Consider the following 19,961-nt stretch of genomic DNA (forward strand, 5'->3'; position numbering starts at 1 on the left):
CTCAATTTACTCACAATTCATCCCACAATTTCAAGGACTGTTCAACTCCATTTTGCCCTTAATAGTAGTATTTTTATTCCCAGTTCAACAAATTTAACTAGCATACCTTAAAAGCATATGGAAGACCAAATGATCCAAAATGTCCATGCAATTCTGAAACATATTGCAGATGTATAGATAAAACTTCACCAAGGTGATGTTGTTTTCCATGCGACAAGATAAAAATGATTGTGCATTTTGACATAGACAAATAATTTAGTAAATAACGTTCATGGTACTTCTGAGGTAAAGTCAACAGATGTTTGGGCTCAATAACGAATATTTGAATTGGAATAAGTCATAACACTTTTTGTGCTATCTTTTTGTCAACAATTTATTCAACAGAATGCATCTCACATATCATCAAATTTAATAAAAAATTTATACGTTATCTTTAAAAATGAAAATTTTCATGTGAAAATAGTAGTTTGGCCACCTTATCGGGGCAACAAGACAGTGAGGTTGGAATACTGAACGAACTCTGAGAATCACGTAACTTATATATAACAGTTCTATTTAAAATTTTATGATTTCCAGGACAACTTAAATCATGACCTTTGTATACAAGCCCATCAGTGGATTTCTTATGTGGATCGAGCTTCGCCAAAACATTTTAGCTAAGCTAGAATAAGAGGAATCAACATTGAGAGCACCAACAGCGGCTTCCCTACAAAAAAGGGGACGGCTTTGGATACGCAACCCTAGAAAATAAAAAGAGAGAAAAGGGGAGGAGTCATCGGACTGTCCTAACGAATCGAGGTTGAGGAAGAGAGAAATGTAGGCGGCGACTTAATCGTTGTGGTAGAACATTCGAGGACCTTGCCCCATTTCCGTTCAATTGGCGATATGGAAGCGAGACATGAGAGAAAGTGAAAAATTAGGGTTTCTGTCGTGTCAAGACATGATATTACCTTAGTCACTTATGCTATGAGCCACATGTCCACAAAACATTGAGTTACTTAGGTATGGCTCTGTTTTTATCGAACCCATGTTTCCTTCAATAAAACATTTGGGCCCACTTTTTATTTTACTTGATTCAAACTTCACTTATTGGATTAATCCATTTTCATTGTTTCGATAATATAGTAGTACTAATTTTTTATTATCTCCTACATAGCTATTTACTTAATACTCCATCTGTTCTACAATAGAAGTCCCCATTTGACTCGGCACAAATTTTAGAAAATGTAAATAAAAGTGGGTTGAAAAAAGTTAATGGAATATTAGTCTCACTTTTATATTCTCCATCCGTCCCTGAAAAGTATGAACATTTGGTTCAGCACGACTTTTTTTGTATAAACGGTAAAGTAAGAGAGAGATAAAATGGTTGTGTAAATAGTGTTAGAGGAGAGTGAGCTCCACATCACTGATAGTATAGTGTAATGGTATATGTTGTAAATAAAAAAATGTGTAAGGTAATATGTTGTTTAACTATTCTAAAACTATAAAGTTAATGCTTTTCAGAGACGGCCTCATAAGGAAATACTCCGTTTGTCCCACTTTAGGACTCCCAGTCAATTTTTGCACTTGTTTTATAAAAATAATAATAATAGTTAAAGTGGAGAAATGGTAAAGTAAGAGAGGGAATAATGTTGTGAAAGGTATAAAACGAGTGCAGAAAAGTGACTGGACTCCTAAAGTGGGATGGAGGGAGTAGTTCATATTTTCAGGGATGGAGAGAGTATTAGTTTTATAATAAAATCTTAGTGAAATGAGTTACTGGAATGCGGAATGACAAGCTCCCCACGACATCCCATCTGCAGGCAACCCTTCACGCCGTCGTTTGACGGCTCCAGTGAGGTAAGATCTCTCTTACTCCCTTTATCTTCTCACTTCATCATCTTTAGATTTATTGCTTACTAGTACTCCCTCCGTCTATTAGAAATGGAATATGTGGTTTCCGGCACGAGATTTTATGCAATGTTGTTTTGTGAGTTCATGTAGAGAGAGCAAAGTAAGAGATAAGAAAAAGTAGAAATGATGTTATTTCCATTTTAGAAAACATTTCATTTTTAATGGGACAACCCCAAAAAGAAAAACGTTTTATTTTTAATGGGACATAGAGAGCAAGAGTATATTGTTTAGAGTTAATTATTTAGAAGCGATATTGTTTATCTTGTGAATTCTCAGCTTTCGTGAATAATTCTTTTCATTTAGTTTGTAATCTTATTTACTCATTTCTTTCACAATCGTCCAGTTATCGGTTCTAGTTCAATTAAAAAAAAATTACTTCTCTATATTAATTACCATCATATTCTTGCAATAGTTATAGTTTAAGAGACAATCCTCTAAAATAGTACTCCCTCCATCCGGCATTAGGAGTCCCAGTTGAATTGGGTGCGAGTTTGAAGAAATATTTGAGTGTGTGGTAATGGAATGTAGGACCCATTTGTATTATTATTTGCTATTCTTTGGATGTGTTTTTACTTGTGCTCTTTAGTGTTTTATTTTATAATATTTTTATTTCACTTTTTATGGAAATGTCTAACCGGGACTCCTAATGCCGGACGGATGAAAATGGTCAACCGAGACTCCTAATGTCGGACGGAGGGAGTACTACTAAGGAATGAACACAAATTATTTGTGTACCCCAATAGAGTTGTCAACTGGACCGTGAAACAAAGCGGGCCTGGGCTGGGCTCATCAGTTGAGATGGGCTCGAATTGGGCCATCTTGTAAACCCAGGCCCGGAACCACCCGAAGCCCAGCCCAGGCCCGGGCCCATCAGAGGCCCACCTTCTATAATTAGTTTTTTTTTTTTATGTAATTAGGTGATTAATCACTGATAATAGTATACTCCATTCATCCGCCATTAGGAGTCCCATTACTTGGAGGCACGAGTTTTAAGAAATGTTAAGAAAAGTGGGTGGAAAAAAGGTTAGTATAATATGAGTCTCACTTGTATATATTAGTTTTAAATGAAATGTGAGTGAAATGAGTTACGTGAAGGTGTGACCCTATTACCATTTATGGTAAAAGTGAACCGGGACTCTTATTCCCGAACGGACTAAAATGGAAAAACGGGACTCCTATTTGCGGACGGAGGGAGTATTTATCTATTTATGCATATCACCTTGTGCACGAAACATGTTAATTTTGTTTATATCATTCCAATATTTTGGATGTCTCCGAATGGCTCAAACAATAATAGTTTACTATCAACATAAGTTTCCAACTAAATCATGAATGAAATATTCAATCTTGATTATATCTATTTTTTTTATAATTTTTTTTTATCAAAGATGTAATAAGATGATTTTGAAGTTTAACTTTAAGAATATTACGTATTCAAACCTTAATATATGATGATAATTATAGAATTATTTAAATTTGTTCAATAGTTCATATACTTGTAGCTTTAAAAATACAACATCAACCCATATGTCATCATCTACTAACAAAATAAAACTAACAATATTGGTTAAACCTTTAGTTATATACTTACTTTTAAATAGAATAAAGAACATGAAAAATATTGTTGACATAGAGCCAATAAATGAACTTAGACACATTATTAAATTTATATTTAGTTAATGTGATATAAAAATGCAAGTTATATATTTTATTTTTGCGTATAATACATTTAGGATATCTTTAAAATATTTAAATAAAAAATTTAAACAAAGCCCAGCTTAACATGCCCCGGACCAGCCCAGTCCGGACCCATGCGGCAAATGGGACTGGGCCGGGCCGTGCTCAGCAAAATTAGAAAAGGCCCAGCCCAGCCCGCCTCGGCCATGAGCCTGAGCCGGGCTGGGCCTCAATATAGATAGGGCCCGACGCCCGGCCCACTTGACATATCTATTACCCCATGTGAATGGAATGGATCACTTATCTTACAATTATGGCGATTGAATTTTTCAAAGCATGTGAATCACTAAACATATACTCCTAGGAAGTAGTACTCCTAGTAGTAGTAGTATATAGTAGTATAAAGACATTTTACACTATAATAGTCATTCGATTTTCATCCTCCTCAACCGTTTTTAAAATAATTATACGTATAATTACTTGCAATTAACATTATTCAATGGGTGACCTAGCTCTATCAGTATACACATTCGGCCTTTGTTTTTTAGGGAATGATATCCATTTTTAACTAATTTTGTTTTCCTTAGTAGTTTGAATTATAGAATTAACTCATAATCGACTATGCATCACCATCACATAACTTGTTTATAGCTTAGGAAATTTCGTATACTCCAAAAGACTTCCCTTTCAATGTGAATATATATGCGCACAAATATTTTTATCGCAAAAATCTAAAACTTCCTCACCGTAGCATTATTCTCTTTTAAGTTCATCCTAAAAAAATATGCATTTCCTAATTTTAGAAAGTCTTTTTCTCTTTAATGATTTAATGAGGTGGAACTCATTCTTTGATAATAATATTTTATTACTTTTTATGTTTGTTTTTCTCTGATAAAACTTATGTTTGTCTTTCTCTTATTTTATCAATTTTGTATTAAAATCTATATCGAATTCAAAGTGCATATTTTTTTGAAGACGAAGACACGGAGACGAAGTATATATGCATACATATTTTATGAGACCGCCTACATTCTTAAATTCTAAACTCTAATCCACCACCATCATCACAATCCATTTATTTTTTATTTATTATATATTTTTTTTAACTTACAAAAATAATCATCTCTTCTCGGTGTCCTTGTGATCGGCGGAGCAACCTATCGGTGAAACACGATGCGCGGCCGACTACCGGAAACTGACGTCGTCCCCTCGAACTAGGACTCTTCTTCACTGCGTGTATCTCATCATGGCTCCGGGGCGGAGGCGCGGAGGGAAAGGGGCGAAAACAAAGAGCGAATTGAGTTTGGGCGATCTCGTTCTTGCCAAGGTCAAGGGATTCCCTGCTTGGCCTGCCAAGGTACATTGCGATTCACGTTTAATCCTCTTCTATTTCTTTTACATATTGTTTTCTCTCAATTTTGTTCAAATAATGTTTTTTAGGAATTTATCGTATTGGGAATTTTAATTTTTCATTGTCCTCGCATTCACTTGGCTCATCACTTTTATGGGGTTGCCCTGGGCTATTGAGAATTTGAGATGGATTGCAGAGCAGTCTAGGTGACGTAGATAACGCGTATTAGGGCAATATAGATGAGCGGAGTGTGATGTTTGATACTGCTAGTCTTCTAGATCCACATGTAGACATATATACTATCGGGGCACTATCGGGGCACTATGAAGGCCAGCAGGTGAGGCTTTAGAGTTAGGGTTTAGAATGAAATAACCAGATGAATTTGGGGTTAGAGTTGATGAGATGGGTTATCTTGATGTGTTATAAGCTCCTCAGGGTGCCATATTTGTTTTGTATTTATTCAAGGTTTCTTTTTGAGCCATTGTATGCTTAACTATCTTTATACTTCCATTTAGGATAATGAAATAATGTGTTTAGTTTTAAGCTCCACACTTAGCGCATATAAATATATATATTTGCAAACGATTCTACTCTTGATTATTGGCCATTGTTCTTTTCTTGAGCATTTGGTGTCACATGTGTTGTATTGTCAAATTGTCATGCATGCACATGTTATCTAAACTACGGTTTGTTGCGACTGGGAGTTTTCTTGTATGTGTTAATCGATTGATTGGGTAACCTTTCATGGCATGAAATTCCAGATTAGCAGACCTGAAGAATGGAAGCATGCTCCGGACCCGAAAAAGTACTTCGTGCAATTTTTTGGTACAGAAGAGATGTGAGCACTTTCTGATTTTCTTCATACATGTGTGAGCGGAGTTTATTACTAATAACCCTTAGAAACTTTAATTTCATATCTTTAACCTGCTAATGCACAAACTTAAAAACTAGTACTATCACTTTAGGAGAATATCAATTTTGAGTTTTTGTAATAGTTGAAAAAATACACTGTGCCTATACTGCAAGTTGCTTGATGGTTTTTCTTATTACCGCCAAGGCCTAATATCTTCTTGGTAAGAAAGTTTCTATATAGTGGCAACCTGTTTGAACATAGGTGGTCAGTGGCAGAGTGATGTTATTATTCTTATCAGTTTGGTGTTCTAGGAGGCGTATAGGCCTTTGTGTAGTGATGGACATGACATAATAGGAGGTAAATATATAAACAAGCAGCAGGGAGCATAATAATCTGTCAAGTGGTTAAGAGAGCATTTGGAATTTTTGGTTTTTCGCTTATGTTTCTGGAGAAGAGAGTGCTTGCTTAAGTGATTTGGTTCTCAATCAAGGAAATAAGTGGAATGTATCAATTATTTTCTGCAGTTTGATGAGCCATTCTCAGTATCAAAAGAAGATATCAGTTAGAAAATACTAGTATATCAAGAGGAATTTTGATTAACCTCTATTCTGGAAGAATTGCACTTGGTCTAATCATGCATTGTAGTCAGATAAAAGCTTAAAATCAGCCTAAGATCAAGGAAGCATAGGTTTTGTTCACCATGCGCATTATTCAAATGCTTGATATAGTTTCCATCTGGTGTCTAAACTTGTCAAATGCTTTGGTTCACTAATGCTTCCACTGCAGAGTCAGTCCTTATTTTAGTACAAATCAAGTGGGATATGTCCTTTTATTTGAAGTATTTCTCGATCTTGTTTATCTACATTATTAGACATTGATCATACGTAGTGATTGATGTTTGCTATCTATCTCTTCTTTCTTCTATACCAAGTTGCCAACTAGCCCCAAATGGCTGCTGTTAGTTAAATATTTGATCTGGAAGGTGCTTTTGATTCATCATGTTAGTATATGTTGACATTTAGTTTGCTTGTTAATGATCTCACACGTGGCACTCTACGGCTCTCCTAACATTGATTTGATATTAAAGTATTAGGAAAATGAAATATTATCATGTTCTTGTGCAAGCACCATTTGTCTTGAACTCTGTGGTCTTACTTTTTCTTTTAATAGAGCTTTTGTCGCTCCTGCGGATATCCAGCCGTTCACAAGTGAATCCAAGAACAAACTGTCTGCTCGATGCCAGGGTAAGACAGTCAAATATTTTGCCCAAGCTGTGAAGGAAATATGTGAAGAATTTGATGAGTTGCAACATAAAAGCTTAAGTGGTGTAAGAGATGATAGCAATGCAGATAATCTTGCCTCTGAGACACATTCAGTTGATACAGTTACAGGAGAAGCCTCAGAGGTTAGTTTTAAGAATGGGAGGGACAGTGAGGGGCCAAACTGCAAATTAGAGACAGCAGGACTGAGTGATCTAGACCCTAGGTCAGAGCATTGTTCAGAAATACTTGGTGAGATGGATAGTCAAAATGTTAAGCCTCACTTGTTAGATGACATGAGCCATAGTTTGTCTCCACATCCATCTTTGGGAGATATGAATAATTTATGTACGAAATCTGCTAATCTGGTGGAGAAAAATGGTGACCAGAATACATTGACAAATGGCAGCCAATCAAAGCTGGCAGTGGATCCTAAGAGGAAGTACGATGATGCAAAGCGCAGAAATAGTGATGTGGTTATATCACATGAACACAATGAAGATGTAGTAAAACTAAAACAGGCTTCTGGTGGGAATATGAAGATGTCATCTGCAGATAATTCAATATCAGATTTAAGTAATGGCAGTAAAAGGAAAGGAAAAAAGTTGCTGACAGGGAAAAGGCATCCAGCAATGGCAGATCATGATTGTGTAGATGCTGAAGCCATTCCTGAGGACAATAACGAAGTAATCTCTAGGAAAAAGATGAAGCTACAACATGACCAGGAAAAGCAAACTTCTCGGAGCAATGAAGCATCACTTCCTCCCAAGATGGACGACATTGAGGGTACAAGGTTAATATCAGGAGGGAAGCCTGAGTACCAACCTTCCAGAGCACAGCCAAGTACAAATGAGTTCAGCAATTCTCCCGATGAAGATGATCTCCCTCCAACAAAGCGCCAACGCCGAGCACTTGGAGTTGTCTCAACTTCTACTTCATTCTCTGAAAATAGACAGGTAAGTTCTACATCAGATAAAAATAACGTGGTGCATTTGAACAAGGTTCAACCTCCAATAATGCAGCTTCCAGCAAAGAGGAGAGCTGTCCGCCTATGTGATGATGATGAGGATGACGAATTACCTAAAACTCCAATTCATGTAGGATCTACCCATAAGGTATCTGTTACACCTCGGGTTTCAGATTCCAAAAAGAAAAATGCTAAGCGTGGGGAGACACATGGAAACAGTCATATGGTCATGAGAAACACTGGAACACTCAAGGATGAGTTCAAAGATCAGGTACAATCTTCTCAAGTATTCACTAAAGCTTTATCACCAACTGCTCAGCCAGGCATGGAAAAGAGCACTCCAGAAATATCTGCAAAGCATGTATCTCCTGTTCATCCCCAGTTACATACTGAAACCATGCCCTTGTTAGAGGCTAAGCCAGTTTCAGGCTCCCCCGAAAGGTCCCCTCGATCTGTTACTGCTGCCAGACCATTAACAGATTTACGAAAAAAACAGTTGACCAAGACACCTGGTAGTGTGTACCAGAAGAAAGTTCCACTAGTAACAAACAGTAGCCTTGGTACAGCTCCTAACAGGCTAAATTCTTCTCTAAATCAATCAGCAACTGAAAGGAGTAAACCAGCTTTGTCTGGTGAGAAAAAGAAAACCACCTCGAGGCCAAATTCCCAAATCAATGATTCTTTCCATTCAGTTGGAAATACAGACGAAAGCATTACCTCACATAGTGAAAGGTAATTAGATGTTTTTGGTTTTCTATATCTAATTATCTTCGTTACTGTTGCATATCTGTGTCCTAAATCGGGTTTTATCAGGTTGGATGGTGGTAAAGCCACCAAAATAAATTTGCCGGTTGATTTGGCGACTTCAGACTCGGCCATGTCAATGAAAAACCTAATTGCTGCTGCTCAAGCGAGAAAGAGACAAGCAAACTTGCATAACCCTTATGGAAATCCTTTGAGCCTATTGATTCCTGATGCTGACATTCTTGGGCATAGTCCGAACCCGGCCTCTGCTGCATTAGCAGTTGAGTCTAGGAACATACTCCTAATCGATGGGCAAGACCATCCTACTTCCACTTCCTTTGATGTTCGCCAGTTATCGTCTGTCAATGGACATGAAAATGAAGACCTGGAGGAGAGGAGGGTGAATTCATGCCATCAGGCTACTGGGAGCTCTCTAAGTGGGAGTACTGAAGCTGCTGTTGCTCGTGATGCTTTTGAAGGGATGATAGAGACCCTGTCGAGGACCAAAGAGAGTATTGGTCGTGCAACTCGTCTTGCAGTTGATTGTGCAAAGTATGGGATCGCCAATGAGGTACATCATGAGTACCAATCAACTTTTTTTTGTGTAGGTCATCTAATTCCGCATTTCGTTTCTAACGATACGGTAGATCATATATGTATTAAAGTGTGTCTAGCATCTCCTGCGCATTTCAATTTTATATCTTCATCAGTGCTGGAGCATATTGTCATCATATTTATACTCACTCTCTATCATAGAAATAGGCCATTTGGAGATGGCATGGATTTTAATGCGTAATTAGTAAAGTAAAAGAGAAGGAGAAAAAGTAGTTGAAATAGTGTAGTGGATGGTGAGGCCCATAAATGATAAAAGTAAAAGACAAGGAGAAAAAGTTCCCATAAATGGATATGGACTATTTCTATGGAACGGAGGGAGCGCATTGTATCTGGTCACGCACTCAGATTCTCCTTTGGAATCTTTTCTTTACTTGATTCCTATTTCTTTAAGGGTTTAGGGTTATGAATTTCTGAGTAGAAGCAGTGTGCCAAGTAAATCTAGTGTATATGATATCAGACATCCTTGGAAGTTTTAGCTGTCACACGTGCATTTAAGTTCAAGGATTTTTCAAGAGTGGTTTTGAGAGAAGGGTTACATTGCTTCAGAAGCTGATTGTTCCTTAGTTGTATTTGTTGGTTTTAATTTCTAATTATGGTGACTCAGGATAGGTATGTAATAAGAACAATTTGGCCATTTTGATGTCAATAGAGTTTGAGTTATTGAGGCTGTGAGTAATGAGGAATCGCATATCATACTAAACAATAAGATCAGAATTCAGAGACTATCTGTATTTATAACTGTCCCCTTATATTTGAATTAATGTTCGTGGTTTTGCATGAACTTCATGGGTTTGAAATATTGTTGGTAGGTTTTTGTTAATTTCACATGCCAGGATTTGTACTTGGTATGATGTAAATTAGGTGCTCCTGTATCACCGTTAGCTTTTACATACTGATTATGACATTTGATACTAAAGAATGAGTCGAAGATTGCTACTAAGCGTGGTAGTTTCGCATATATATTTGAGGACAATTTTATGCATTCACATCTGCTAAATTAGCATTATCCTAGATTGAGATGCATGTTGTAATACGACCAGATAATCTGATGTCACAGAGCCCTGTGTTGCAGGTTGTGGAACTTCTAATCCTGAAGTTGGCAAATGAGCCAAGTTTACATCGCAAAGTAGACATTTTTTTTCTGGTTGACTCTATAACCCAATGCTCTCATAGTCAGAAAGGTATGAGATTGTAAAACATTACCTTACTATGCAAAATACTCTCCTCTCACAGACAAAGGGATACAATATACATGCAAGCCCATTGTCCCACCCCATTGCAGTCTTACGAGTTATGGTAGACGTTGAAGGTTTTTTTAACACAGATAATTATCAACGCTAATCAGATGCTGTTTGTCAAAATACTTCTCAACTTGCTTCGTCTTTGCCTGTTTTTCACTGTTTTTTTTATGCTTCTGGAACATAATTCTGCAGTTTCATCATCTGTTTCCTTAATCATGTGAAACATTTTATAATTCCTTTGTTAATGATCTTCAGGAATTGCTGGGGCATCTTATATTCCAATTGTTCAAGCAGCATTGCCTCGTCTCATTGGAGCTGCTGCTCCACCTGGAGCAGGTGCACAGGAAAATCGACGTCAATGTCATAAGGTGACTATATCTAAATGATAGAAACTATGCAGGCATTGTGCTTCTGTGATTTATTTGCAACCCTTTTAGGTCTTGCGGTTATGGCTTGAGAGGAAAATCTTTCCAGAGTCTGTCCTTCGACGTTACATGGATGAGATAGGAGCAGTAAATGATGGTGGAGCTGCTGGATTTTCCCAGAGACGTCCTTCCCGAGCTGAGCGGGCCATTGATGATCCAATAAGAGAAATGGAAGGCATGCTTGTGGACGAGTATGGGAGGTATGGATTATGAAGTTTACTCAATCCTCTCCTAGAATTTGTCTTCTATTTCCTCTCTTCCCATCATTCCTATTTTCTTAAGCTCTAATGTTTCTGTATGTTTGTGGTGGTTGTCTTTCTATTTCTATCCATATATCGCCTGATGGCATGTAGAGATATTATTTCATATTGTTATTGGTTTAGGAGATGGTTTGATAGCTAGGCGCAGTCTTTATTACTTTTTAAACTGCTAACTTGCTTATAGTTCCAAGATAAATTATGTTAACTTCACACTCAGAGCACACTTTGGGTCTTGGGGAATAGTAAGTTATGCTTGAACAAAGGAACTATGTAGTCCCTAAAGGAAGCTCGCCCTTGGCTGGATTGGTTGATACCTTTGAACTACAGTTTCACTAAAAGGGAGCATTTGCAAGTAGGAGTTGGGTAGTGAAACCACATAAACAAAACGTGCGCCTCAATAGAACCTCACATTCTTAGATTGTGTTTCGAGCAAATCCTGAATGTACCTATGTCTCAAGTCTCATAATAATAAAACCAAGGTGATCCACATGTCTATGCACTGCAAATCCTTGTTTAATGAAAAAGAATTAAATTGTGTGCATCATTTCATTTCACTAGAAGGATATCATATAAGCAAACCTTAATATGCAAGATAAATATCCCTTAACAAGAACGGCAATCCCACCCACATTTATCGTTTGTTTTTTGAGCGAAAACCATAACCAGTTTCCAACCATTGGGTCAAAATTCTAAAAGAGAATGTAGGGGTAGATCCGGAGAGGATTAAAGGGATTTGGCGATCCTTACTCGCTTATCTAGTTTTACGAGTACTATCATTTATACAAGAGTGTAATGGTTTATAGCAGAACCCAAGTTGTGAATACTCTTGGAAGTTCCGCCTTTTGTGGGTCCTGTTTTTATTTTATGTGATTATTGTTTGGTATGTGTCACTTGAAAGTTTGAAATAATTGCTTCTGAAATGGTTTTAGACTTTTAGTAGGCCTGTAACTGCTTTGTTTAATGATATATGAGCTCCTTAGTTGTACCCATCGATATATTAGTAGAATTTTTAATTGAGGATTATACGTTATAAGCATTTTCATCAGAATAGATTAGAGTTATTCTGTGGGGTATTAAGCTATGCATGTAGGCTATAGCTAGTTTGCATTTGTCATGATTCTTAACTATAGTGGATGTATTGTCTTAATTCTGGAACTTTTGGGTACAATGTTCATTTACTGTTCTGTTGGTTCCAGTAACACCACATTTCAATTACCTGGGTTTCTGTCGTCTCATTTATTTGAAGAAGATGATGAAGAAGATAATTCTCCATCAATGCTATACAAGGAAGTTTTAGAAACATCGTCATCTGAGCATAACCTTGCAAATAAGGATCTTGAGAACTGTACTGTTACTCCAAGTGACCGGCGCCACTGCATATTAGAGGATGTTGATGGTGAGCTTGAAATGGAAGACGTTTCTGGCCATATTAAGGATGATAGAATATTAATTGCCAATTGCACCTCTATAGTTGCTTCACTTGAGCCAAATTCAGATGTAAAACTTGAATCAGCTTCTGAAATGTCTGAGTTGCTTCCTTCTCCTGAGGGTTCTCCACCATTACCACCTGGCTCTCCTCCTATGACTCCACCTCTACCTGCTTCACCACCTCCAGTATCCCCACCACCTCCACCTCCACCCTTACCATCATCATCTGCACCACCGCCCCCACCTCCACCACCACCTTCCTCACAACAACTAATTCCTCCACCACCTATCGGTCCTCCTCCATATGTTCAGTCATTGCCACCTCAACCTGCATTGATGTCCCAATACGTTCCTCCAGCTCCGTCAACTTCTCAGCCATTAGCTTATCACCCACCTCCATTACATCATGAGATTGGTGGCACAACCAGTGTAAGTCATGTGGCTTCCAGAACATGTATGTTTATCAGTTTATGTTGATTCAATTATTTTACTCTACAGTTATGTAAAGATTGTGAATATTGCAATTCCAGGGAAATCCACCTATCCATATGGTTTCCAGTACTCAAGGGTCCCATATTGAAGCACCAAGAGGTGAAATATATTCACAGCATTCCTCGTTCTTCTCTCCAGCTTCTGGCAGCAATGCACGAGAACATGTTGGCTATAATTCATCAAGGCCTGTTGAATATGGACAGAATGATCCATGTATTAATCACCATGCTTCACAGCAGAGGAAACATTTGCTGCCAGGTACTGCAACGTTTGTCCATAGACCACTGCATCCTGAGGCCCCACCTCAACAAATATCCGCCCATTTCTCGTATCCAAATCCAGTCACGCAGCATCAATATCCCCCTTATCCATTGCCAGTAGCTGATGGTCCTAGGAGGTATTCTACCGATGAGCAATGGCGGATGCCCGTAAATGATTACAATGCGGATCTTCCCTGTGGAGGGTGGAATGCCGCAGCCCAGCCATTTTCTGGTCAACCTTATTCGCAAGAAGGTGTGGGTTATGTTTTTTGTTCGGAAGTAAATAATCATGATTAGTTAGTCATTTTCAGCCCTTACTTTCAAAATTGTATATCCTCATTGAAAAGTTATGATTGCTTAAATGGCTTTGCGGTAACCACGTAATCTAGAAGAAAGCATATGAATACAGGAAAAGCTGCAACTCTTTAACCAGGAAAAATTTTGTATTTACTGTATTCTTTTGCCTGGTGGTCCTTACCAACAACTGGATAATCCTATTTTCTTGCACCGCTACAATCACATGATTTCTAGTTTGAGCTATTATGCCTTTCAAGAACTAAGGTGGAGTATTCTGTTTCATTTTTTTTCTGAATGTCTCTCCCTAATTGACTAATGACTGTGATCCTGGTTCTTACTGAAAAAAATAGTGGAAGAGTCCCGATTAGTGAAACTCACTTTCTCAGCATTTTGATCTCTAGCAGGTTATTTTCGACCACCTTCAGAAAGGGCTCCAGCAAGTGCCATAAATTTTCGGCCTGCTGCAGCAAATAGTTTACCACCAGCACCTCCAATTCCAGGTGATCTTACTTCTGCAGTTGAGCTGCTTGGTATTTGTGACTTTACCTACCCACAGAGTGCAGTTTATGTTGACCCTCTTGTTGTATTTGTCACAGTTCATGGTGTTCCAATGATGCCTTGTAGGCCGGACATGTCTGCCGTCAATTGGAGGCCAGTATAAGATGACTTTTTGGATATGTGGTGAGTAGTTGGTCTTTCTCCTTTTTAGACTAGCCATATTCCTTGCCAACAATTTTGGTCAGAAAACACTTAAATACATGGTGACTATAATAATAAATATAGTTCAGTGGTAAAATCTGTTCTATGGAAATGTGGCAAGCCTGATTATATTATGCTTATCATGTAACGTAAGTGGATCATCAATTCTTCCTCTGGTAGAATCTTAGAACATTAATAAATAAGTTCATTGAATTAGGGTGTGGACAAGTGAAATAGTTCGGAGTGAATTACGTGACTGAAGATGCCATATAGCAGTTATCTTTAATTCCATCCTTATAGCTGCATCATGATTGAATGCCAACACTTAGGAATATTCTTTCGGGTGTAAGATAGTAATGCATACCATTTGTTTTTGGAGAAGTTTTATTCTTGCAGCTGTCTGAATCTTTTACCTAGCTAGTTTTGAATTTGAACAGTTTGAACTTTTTTTCACACTGGCCATGACGCATTTTGTATGTACAGAATCACATACATTTGGTTACACACACACACACACAGAGAGAGATGGCTATAGACACTGTTCTTTTTTTACTTAATAATTAAAAAAAAAACATCCTTAATAATTCTAGATAGATTCTACTTCACTGCACACTGCACACACCCACTTATGGCAATGCAGTGGTTAGGACTAGTCACACTGCAGCTGCATCCAATCAAAATCAAACTCTTCTGCAATACTTGAATGGTTGCATTTTTTCTCATCTTCCTATATTTTTTTCTGGTTATAGGCTGCGGAGCAAGAGGAATTGGCCCAAATAATGTTTCCACCTAGATCAAGATATAGATTGCAATGTGGAATTTTGAGAAGTTATGGAGAGCCTTGGCAGGATTGTTTATATTAGATTTTTTCCTGACAAATGCATCCCCGCACACATACTCCTAAATGTAAGCCATTTTTCTTATTTTTATTGATGCTTGTAATTATTTATTATATTATCCAAATTAAATGGAGGCTACAATTTCATCTATGTTACTGCATTCAAACCCTTCCTACCCTCCTGCATTTGTTGATAGCATGTTGATCGTCTTTATTGCTACTCTGATACAGACCGAGTGAACAGCATGCTAGAGCATAAAAGTTTTGAGATTTGGCTTTTTGAGTATTTAAGTATTTCAAAAGTGGGGATTTGATGCTTGCTGACTATGCTAAGTGGATTTCATGATTTCATCTCATTTTCTTGCTGATATATATCTTCTGACTTCTGAGAAGCCATGAACTACTGCTTTTATCTTCTTCCTGCTCAAATTTTGTCTGGACTTTTCTCTGTGTGGTACATGCTAGCTCGGGTCCTTCTAGGTCATTATGTTCCCTGGGAGGGATCAATGCTACTTGGTAGTTTCTTTGCAATACTATCTAGAGGGCCTTTAGAATTCTATCAGTTAGTTATTCCCTGTTATCTAGCCTGTCTTTTGTCGTCACCGAAAATTAGATATGTGTTTGATGGGGTAGGGGTCTCGTTGAGAGGAATAATTGAATCATTATTATCTTGCTATTCCGAACTGTGCTTTTAGTTTATAAGCTACCTGGAGCATGCGATGAACTACACACACTCCTTGAGAATGGTTTTGATTCCATGACCGTATTAGGACAATTCAAGGATTAGAACTTTGCTGATGGGATGGGACCCACTTAAGCTCATTTTGTGAACTTAACTAGATATAAGTTTTACGAATTATGTTTATTAGAATTAGCAAATTAAGGATGCCTAAAGGACATACTTCGTGGGACCAAGGTATGCAGTTTGTGGATTCATTTTGTTTTTGATTGAAATACTTGATTGTGCAAATTTATAAGTATTTTAATATCTAAAATCCTGGCATGCATAAAATAGATAAGGATTTAGATGTTGCTTTCACTATAATGGAAGAAATAAATCTAAATGCTTGACGTTCCATTGGCTGTTTTAAGCATGTGATAATATAGTACTCCTACTACTAGTATCAATGTCATTTTCTTGTGCACTTTTATACTTCCTGAATTATTGAGATTAGTTTGAATAAGTTGGAACTGTTTAAGGTACTAAACATAGAAGATACCATTTACATTTTCTCTTACTTTGCCATAACTGAATAATTAAGTGGTGAATTTAGTGTATTAATTTTCTAGGTTATATAAATATCTATGAAAAAACAGCTATACTACGACAATAATTTTCCAGTTGCTAAATTTGAAAATCATGTCGGTATGAAATAGTGACATTTTCTCATGCGATTGACCGCTCATTTCTTTATGATTCAGACAATAGAAAATTGTTCTATCTCTGTCATTTTCACTCATTTAATAATTGTTTCTTTAACCCTTTATTGAGAAATTGTTCGAAAATGATGTATGAAGTATGATTGGTTTCATGTTTTTGTTGTAATGGGAACTTGATGTAGTTAGGTATAATGATTGGTTCAACTTTCTGGAAATATAAATATATTCCGGAATAACTATTTATCAGAATCTTTAAATAGAAAAGAGAGTATATTAGAGATTATGTAAAATTACTCTGTAACGCGGAAAGTTGTCGGTGGGGCGTGAGAACTGAGAAGCCAAGCACCAAGTCCTATATATTTTTTTTCTAAATCCAACGCAACAACTCGTTTTACATTGTTGACTTTTTCTCCTCTATATTTAATTAGAACAATCATTTTTCTCTTTTATCATTAATATTGCACATGATTATTTATTGTTTTTGGCGTGAAGTGCTGAATTTTTGCTACGCATGTCTTATGATATGATACCATACTATGCTACTATGTTAATGAAACAATTTACGATTATTAGTATTATATTTATTTAAAAATATATTTTGAAGCTGGTTAGGTACTTAATTAAAAACAAATGAAAAACAAAAAGAAAAGAAAGTGCTATTAGCTATATATATACACTCGTAAAAGTTTGACATACCGGAGATGAGATAGGCAGATCTGCAGCAGCTAGCTCATCTAAATTCCTTACTGAAATTTGATGAAATTGATATTTTATCAGAAAAAAGGTGTATTCGAATTGAAGATGGATGATTAGTTTTAGAATGCAGATATTCTAATACTTGCTGTAGTTCCACTATCTTTGGATTTTTTTTTATACTATTTAGTTTTATCGTTTTGCGGTGGAGAGAGAAGGGTTTCTGAGAATGAACGAAGCCGAATTATACCAAATCGGAGCGGCCCGATCGTCGTCGCCGACGATTTATCCTCCGCCGTCTTCCGCCGGGGGTTTAAATTACATAGTCCACACCGTGTCGAAGTACGACACACTCGCCGGCGTCGCCATCAAATACGGTGTCGAGGTATAGATGGATAGTTTTCACCTTTCTTCTGTTTATTATAGTCTTAATTAACTTGTGCCACTCCGTCTACGAACTTTCCAGTTTTCTTCCGTTCTATCTGTGCGACGTCACTACTTTGCTTCTGCTCTGTATAGTTATTTGCTTGCAAGTAATACAAGTTTGAATTTTCTATCTTCTTGCTGTTGGAAATGTGTGTCTATTTTCAGTTCGCGCTCAATTCTGCTGAAATTTCGTAAGATTTAGCTCATTTAAACTTCGAATTGTGAGTGTGTGTATATTGTCGCATCTGAGTGTTGCAGATTGCCAGATTCTAAACTGAAGTACTTTCAATTCTGTGTAAAAAATTCTTATCTCTGCTGTAGGTTGCTGATATAAAAAGGCTGAATGGATTGGTGACAGATCTTCAAATGTTTGCCCTTAAGACAATTCAAATTCCGCATCCCGGGAGGCACCCCCCTTCACCCGTCTCGTCTAATGGTCACAAGACTCCTCCACGGTACATGATTTGTTCTCATTCTTAGGGGTGAGCAAAAAATTGAAAATCGAATATCAAAACCGAACCAAACCAAAATTTTGAATAATAATATGGCAGGTATTGATGTCAGTGAAATGAACTAATCATGCCATAGATCCTGATACTTTTTGTTCTTCTTCAATTTTTTTATGCCAACTAAGTGTGCATTCTCTTTGGTTGTAAATATAGTACCAGCTATGGATCTCAAAGTTATTGCATCTCCCTACCATGTTGAATAACACCAAATAACAAATAGTAGTTCAGATTCAGAGTTTGATGACGTGGCTTATTTTGGTGTCCATTGCAGGCCAAGCAGTACTCAGCAAACATTATCAAGTTGTGGACACTCTGATTTATTTGATTCATTTTCATCATTGAAATTGAAATCGAAATCTTCTTCAGAAACGAAAGTGTCTGTGTCCATGAGCAGGATGCAATGTTATTATGGTCTTAGATCAGCAGACATGAAAGGTGCTGGAGAAGGCTGTGAAATGGCAATGTACAAAAAAGGGGGAGCTCATTATCTTGAGGATGGGCCACTTCTCAAATCATCCATCTCTAATCCACCACTTAGCCATTATAGAAAGTCAAAAAGTGCAGCTGATTGTTTAGATTCAGAAAATGGCAGTCTCATTGATCAGGATTTGTTACAAGGAGCTGAAAGTAATGGCTCCACTGATTTGATTGACAAGTTGGTAAGACGCCGCCAAAAATCTGAGGCTGATTTTACTTCCCGCTCTACTGAAAAGCTTCTGAAGGAGGAAAACAGCAATGGTACTGCAATTTCAGCTATTACCGGCAAAGGCCTGGCTCTCAGGCCCAAGTCATCTGGTCGTACTGTGTCACTAGGGGCTGATGATGAAGCAGGAGGGTTTAAACCAATTCCTATAGGGTTGGGGGATGCCTTTGTAAATGATGATGTTAATGGTGTAAAGAAGTCATCAAGTGTATCCAGTTTGCAGGATTCAGACAACAGTGCCTTGTCATCCATATGGCCGACGTCAAAGTGGAGTTTAAAGCAAGATTTTCAGGCTCTTTCTGCTGCAGCCATGACTAGTCCAATCTTCGATGGCTTATCTAAGCCTTCAAACTGGAGAAGCAAAGCAGCGGTTGATTAATCCACATCGTTTTTCCAATCTGGAATCACACGCCATTAGAAGCAGTCATTCAGTGAGAAATATCAGGCAAGTATTCTGGGTAAATCAAAGAAACAAGAATTTTACTACGATCGGATATTGTTCAAAGATTCTGTTCTGCCCTGTAGTCAATGCCTAGAAGAAAATGAGCTGGAGAGTCGAAAGCTTTGAGTTGACTTAGAGAATTGCTTAGATTGCATCATGGGACCTAGATAAAGAATTGTATATTACATTGTCAGAGGTCTGTTATTTTTTGTCAAGAGGGGAAATGAATTCGTTATACATGTAGATTTACTCGTGGGAAACTGTTTCTTTAAATTTGTTGTTACAAGCATTTATTAATAAAAAAGTCTGGTCTCTTTCGGTCTCCATTTTCGAGTGATTCAATGTGAGGCGGTGGAGAAAGCATGTGCAGTTTGACATTTTTCTTTGCAGGTAAAGATCCTTTTTGAACGGTGAAGTTAATGGGGGTGAATCTGACGTGGCATTAAAATATTTTCGAATACACGTGGAGTTGTAACAATAAGAAAGATCCAACTCTTGCGTTGCGTGAT

General features: G+C 37.4%; 2 protein-coding genes across 6 annotated transcripts; both read left to right on the top strand.

The window, feature by feature from the left end:
* The first annotated feature begins 4,601 nt into the window (after positions 1-4,601).
* LOC125214958 (ENHANCER OF AG-4 protein 2-like) lies at positions 4,602-15,450 on the top strand. Of its 4 annotated transcripts, XM_048116217.2 has the most exons (13): positions 4,603-4,927; positions 5,683-5,759; positions 6,945-7,989; positions 8,056-8,732; positions 8,814-9,315; positions 10,432-10,540; positions 10,856-10,968; positions 11,038-11,225; positions 12,482-13,142; positions 13,244-13,718; positions 14,164-14,262; positions 14,359-14,443; positions 15,211-15,450. In XM_048116217.2, the coding sequence occupies exons 1-12, from the start codon at positions 4,817-4,819 to the stop codon at positions 14,421-14,423; spliced, it is 4,122 nt and encodes a 1,373-aa protein (XP_047972174.2). In that variant the 5' UTR covers positions 4,603-4,816; the 3' UTR covers positions 14,424-14,443; positions 15,211-15,450. The 4 variants fall into 4 exon arrangements, with proteins under 4 accessions (XP_047972175.2, XP_047972174.2, XP_047972171.2 ...); XM_048116214.2 differs by having other exon boundaries at positions 6,945-8,732; XM_048116216.2 differs by having other exon boundaries at positions 6,945-8,732; positions 14,167-14,262.
* Positions 15,239-19,778, top strand: LOC125214959 (uncharacterized). Of its 2 annotated transcripts, none has more exons than XM_089069091.1 (3): positions 15,239-15,367; positions 18,120-18,253; positions 18,579-19,778. In XM_089069091.1, the coding sequence occupies exons 1-3, from the start codon at positions 15,293-15,295 to the stop codon at positions 19,387-19,389; spliced, it is 1,020 nt and encodes a 339-aa protein (XP_088925217.1). In that variant the 5' UTR covers positions 15,239-15,292; the 3' UTR covers positions 19,390-19,778. The 2 variants fall into 2 exon arrangements, with proteins under 2 accessions (XP_088925217.1, XP_088925216.1); XM_089069090.1 differs by lacking the exon at positions 15,239-15,367 and adding an exon at positions 15,584-17,757.
* The last annotated feature ends 183 nt before the right edge of the window (positions 19,779-19,961 follow it).

The sequence above is a fragment of the Salvia hispanica genome, chromosome 3 (assembly GCF_029641045.1).
Source record: "Salvia hispanica isolate PSC_SH4W2 chromosome 3, Shi_PSC_v1, whole genome shotgun sequence".
NCBI lineage: Eukaryota > Viridiplantae > Streptophyta > Magnoliopsida > Lamiales > Lamiaceae > Salvia > Salvia hispanica.

What these genes read in the sequence shown, in the direction of transcription:
- LOC125214958 (XM_048116214.2), top strand. Translation starts at nt 4,817, where the DNA reads ATGGCTCCGGGGCGGAGGCGCGGAGGGAAAGGGGCGAAAACAAAGAGC. An exon ending in ATTACCTCACATAGTGAAAG is followed by an intron (nt 8,733 to 8,813) that starts GTAATTAGATGT and finishes GGGTTTTATCAG; the next exon opens with GTTGGATGGTGGTAAAGCCA. An exon ending in TCAACCTTATTCGCAAGAAG is followed by an intron (nt 13,719 to 14,163) that starts GTGTGGGTTATG and finishes TTTGATCTCTAG; the next exon opens with CAGGTTATTTTCGACCACCT.
- LOC125214959 (XM_089069090.1), top strand. Translation starts at nt 17,602, where the DNA reads ATGAACGAAGCCGAATTATACCAAATCGGAGCGGCCCGATCGTCGTCG. An exon ending in CCATCAAATACGGTGTCGAG is followed by an intron (nt 17,758 to 18,119) that starts GTATAGATGGAT and finishes TCTCTGCTGTAG; the next exon opens with GTTGCTGATATAAAAAGGCT. An exon ending in GGTCACAAGACTCCTCCACG is followed by an intron (nt 18,254 to 18,578) that starts GTACATGATTTG and finishes TGTCCATTGCAG; the next exon opens with GCCAAGCAGTACTCAGCAAA.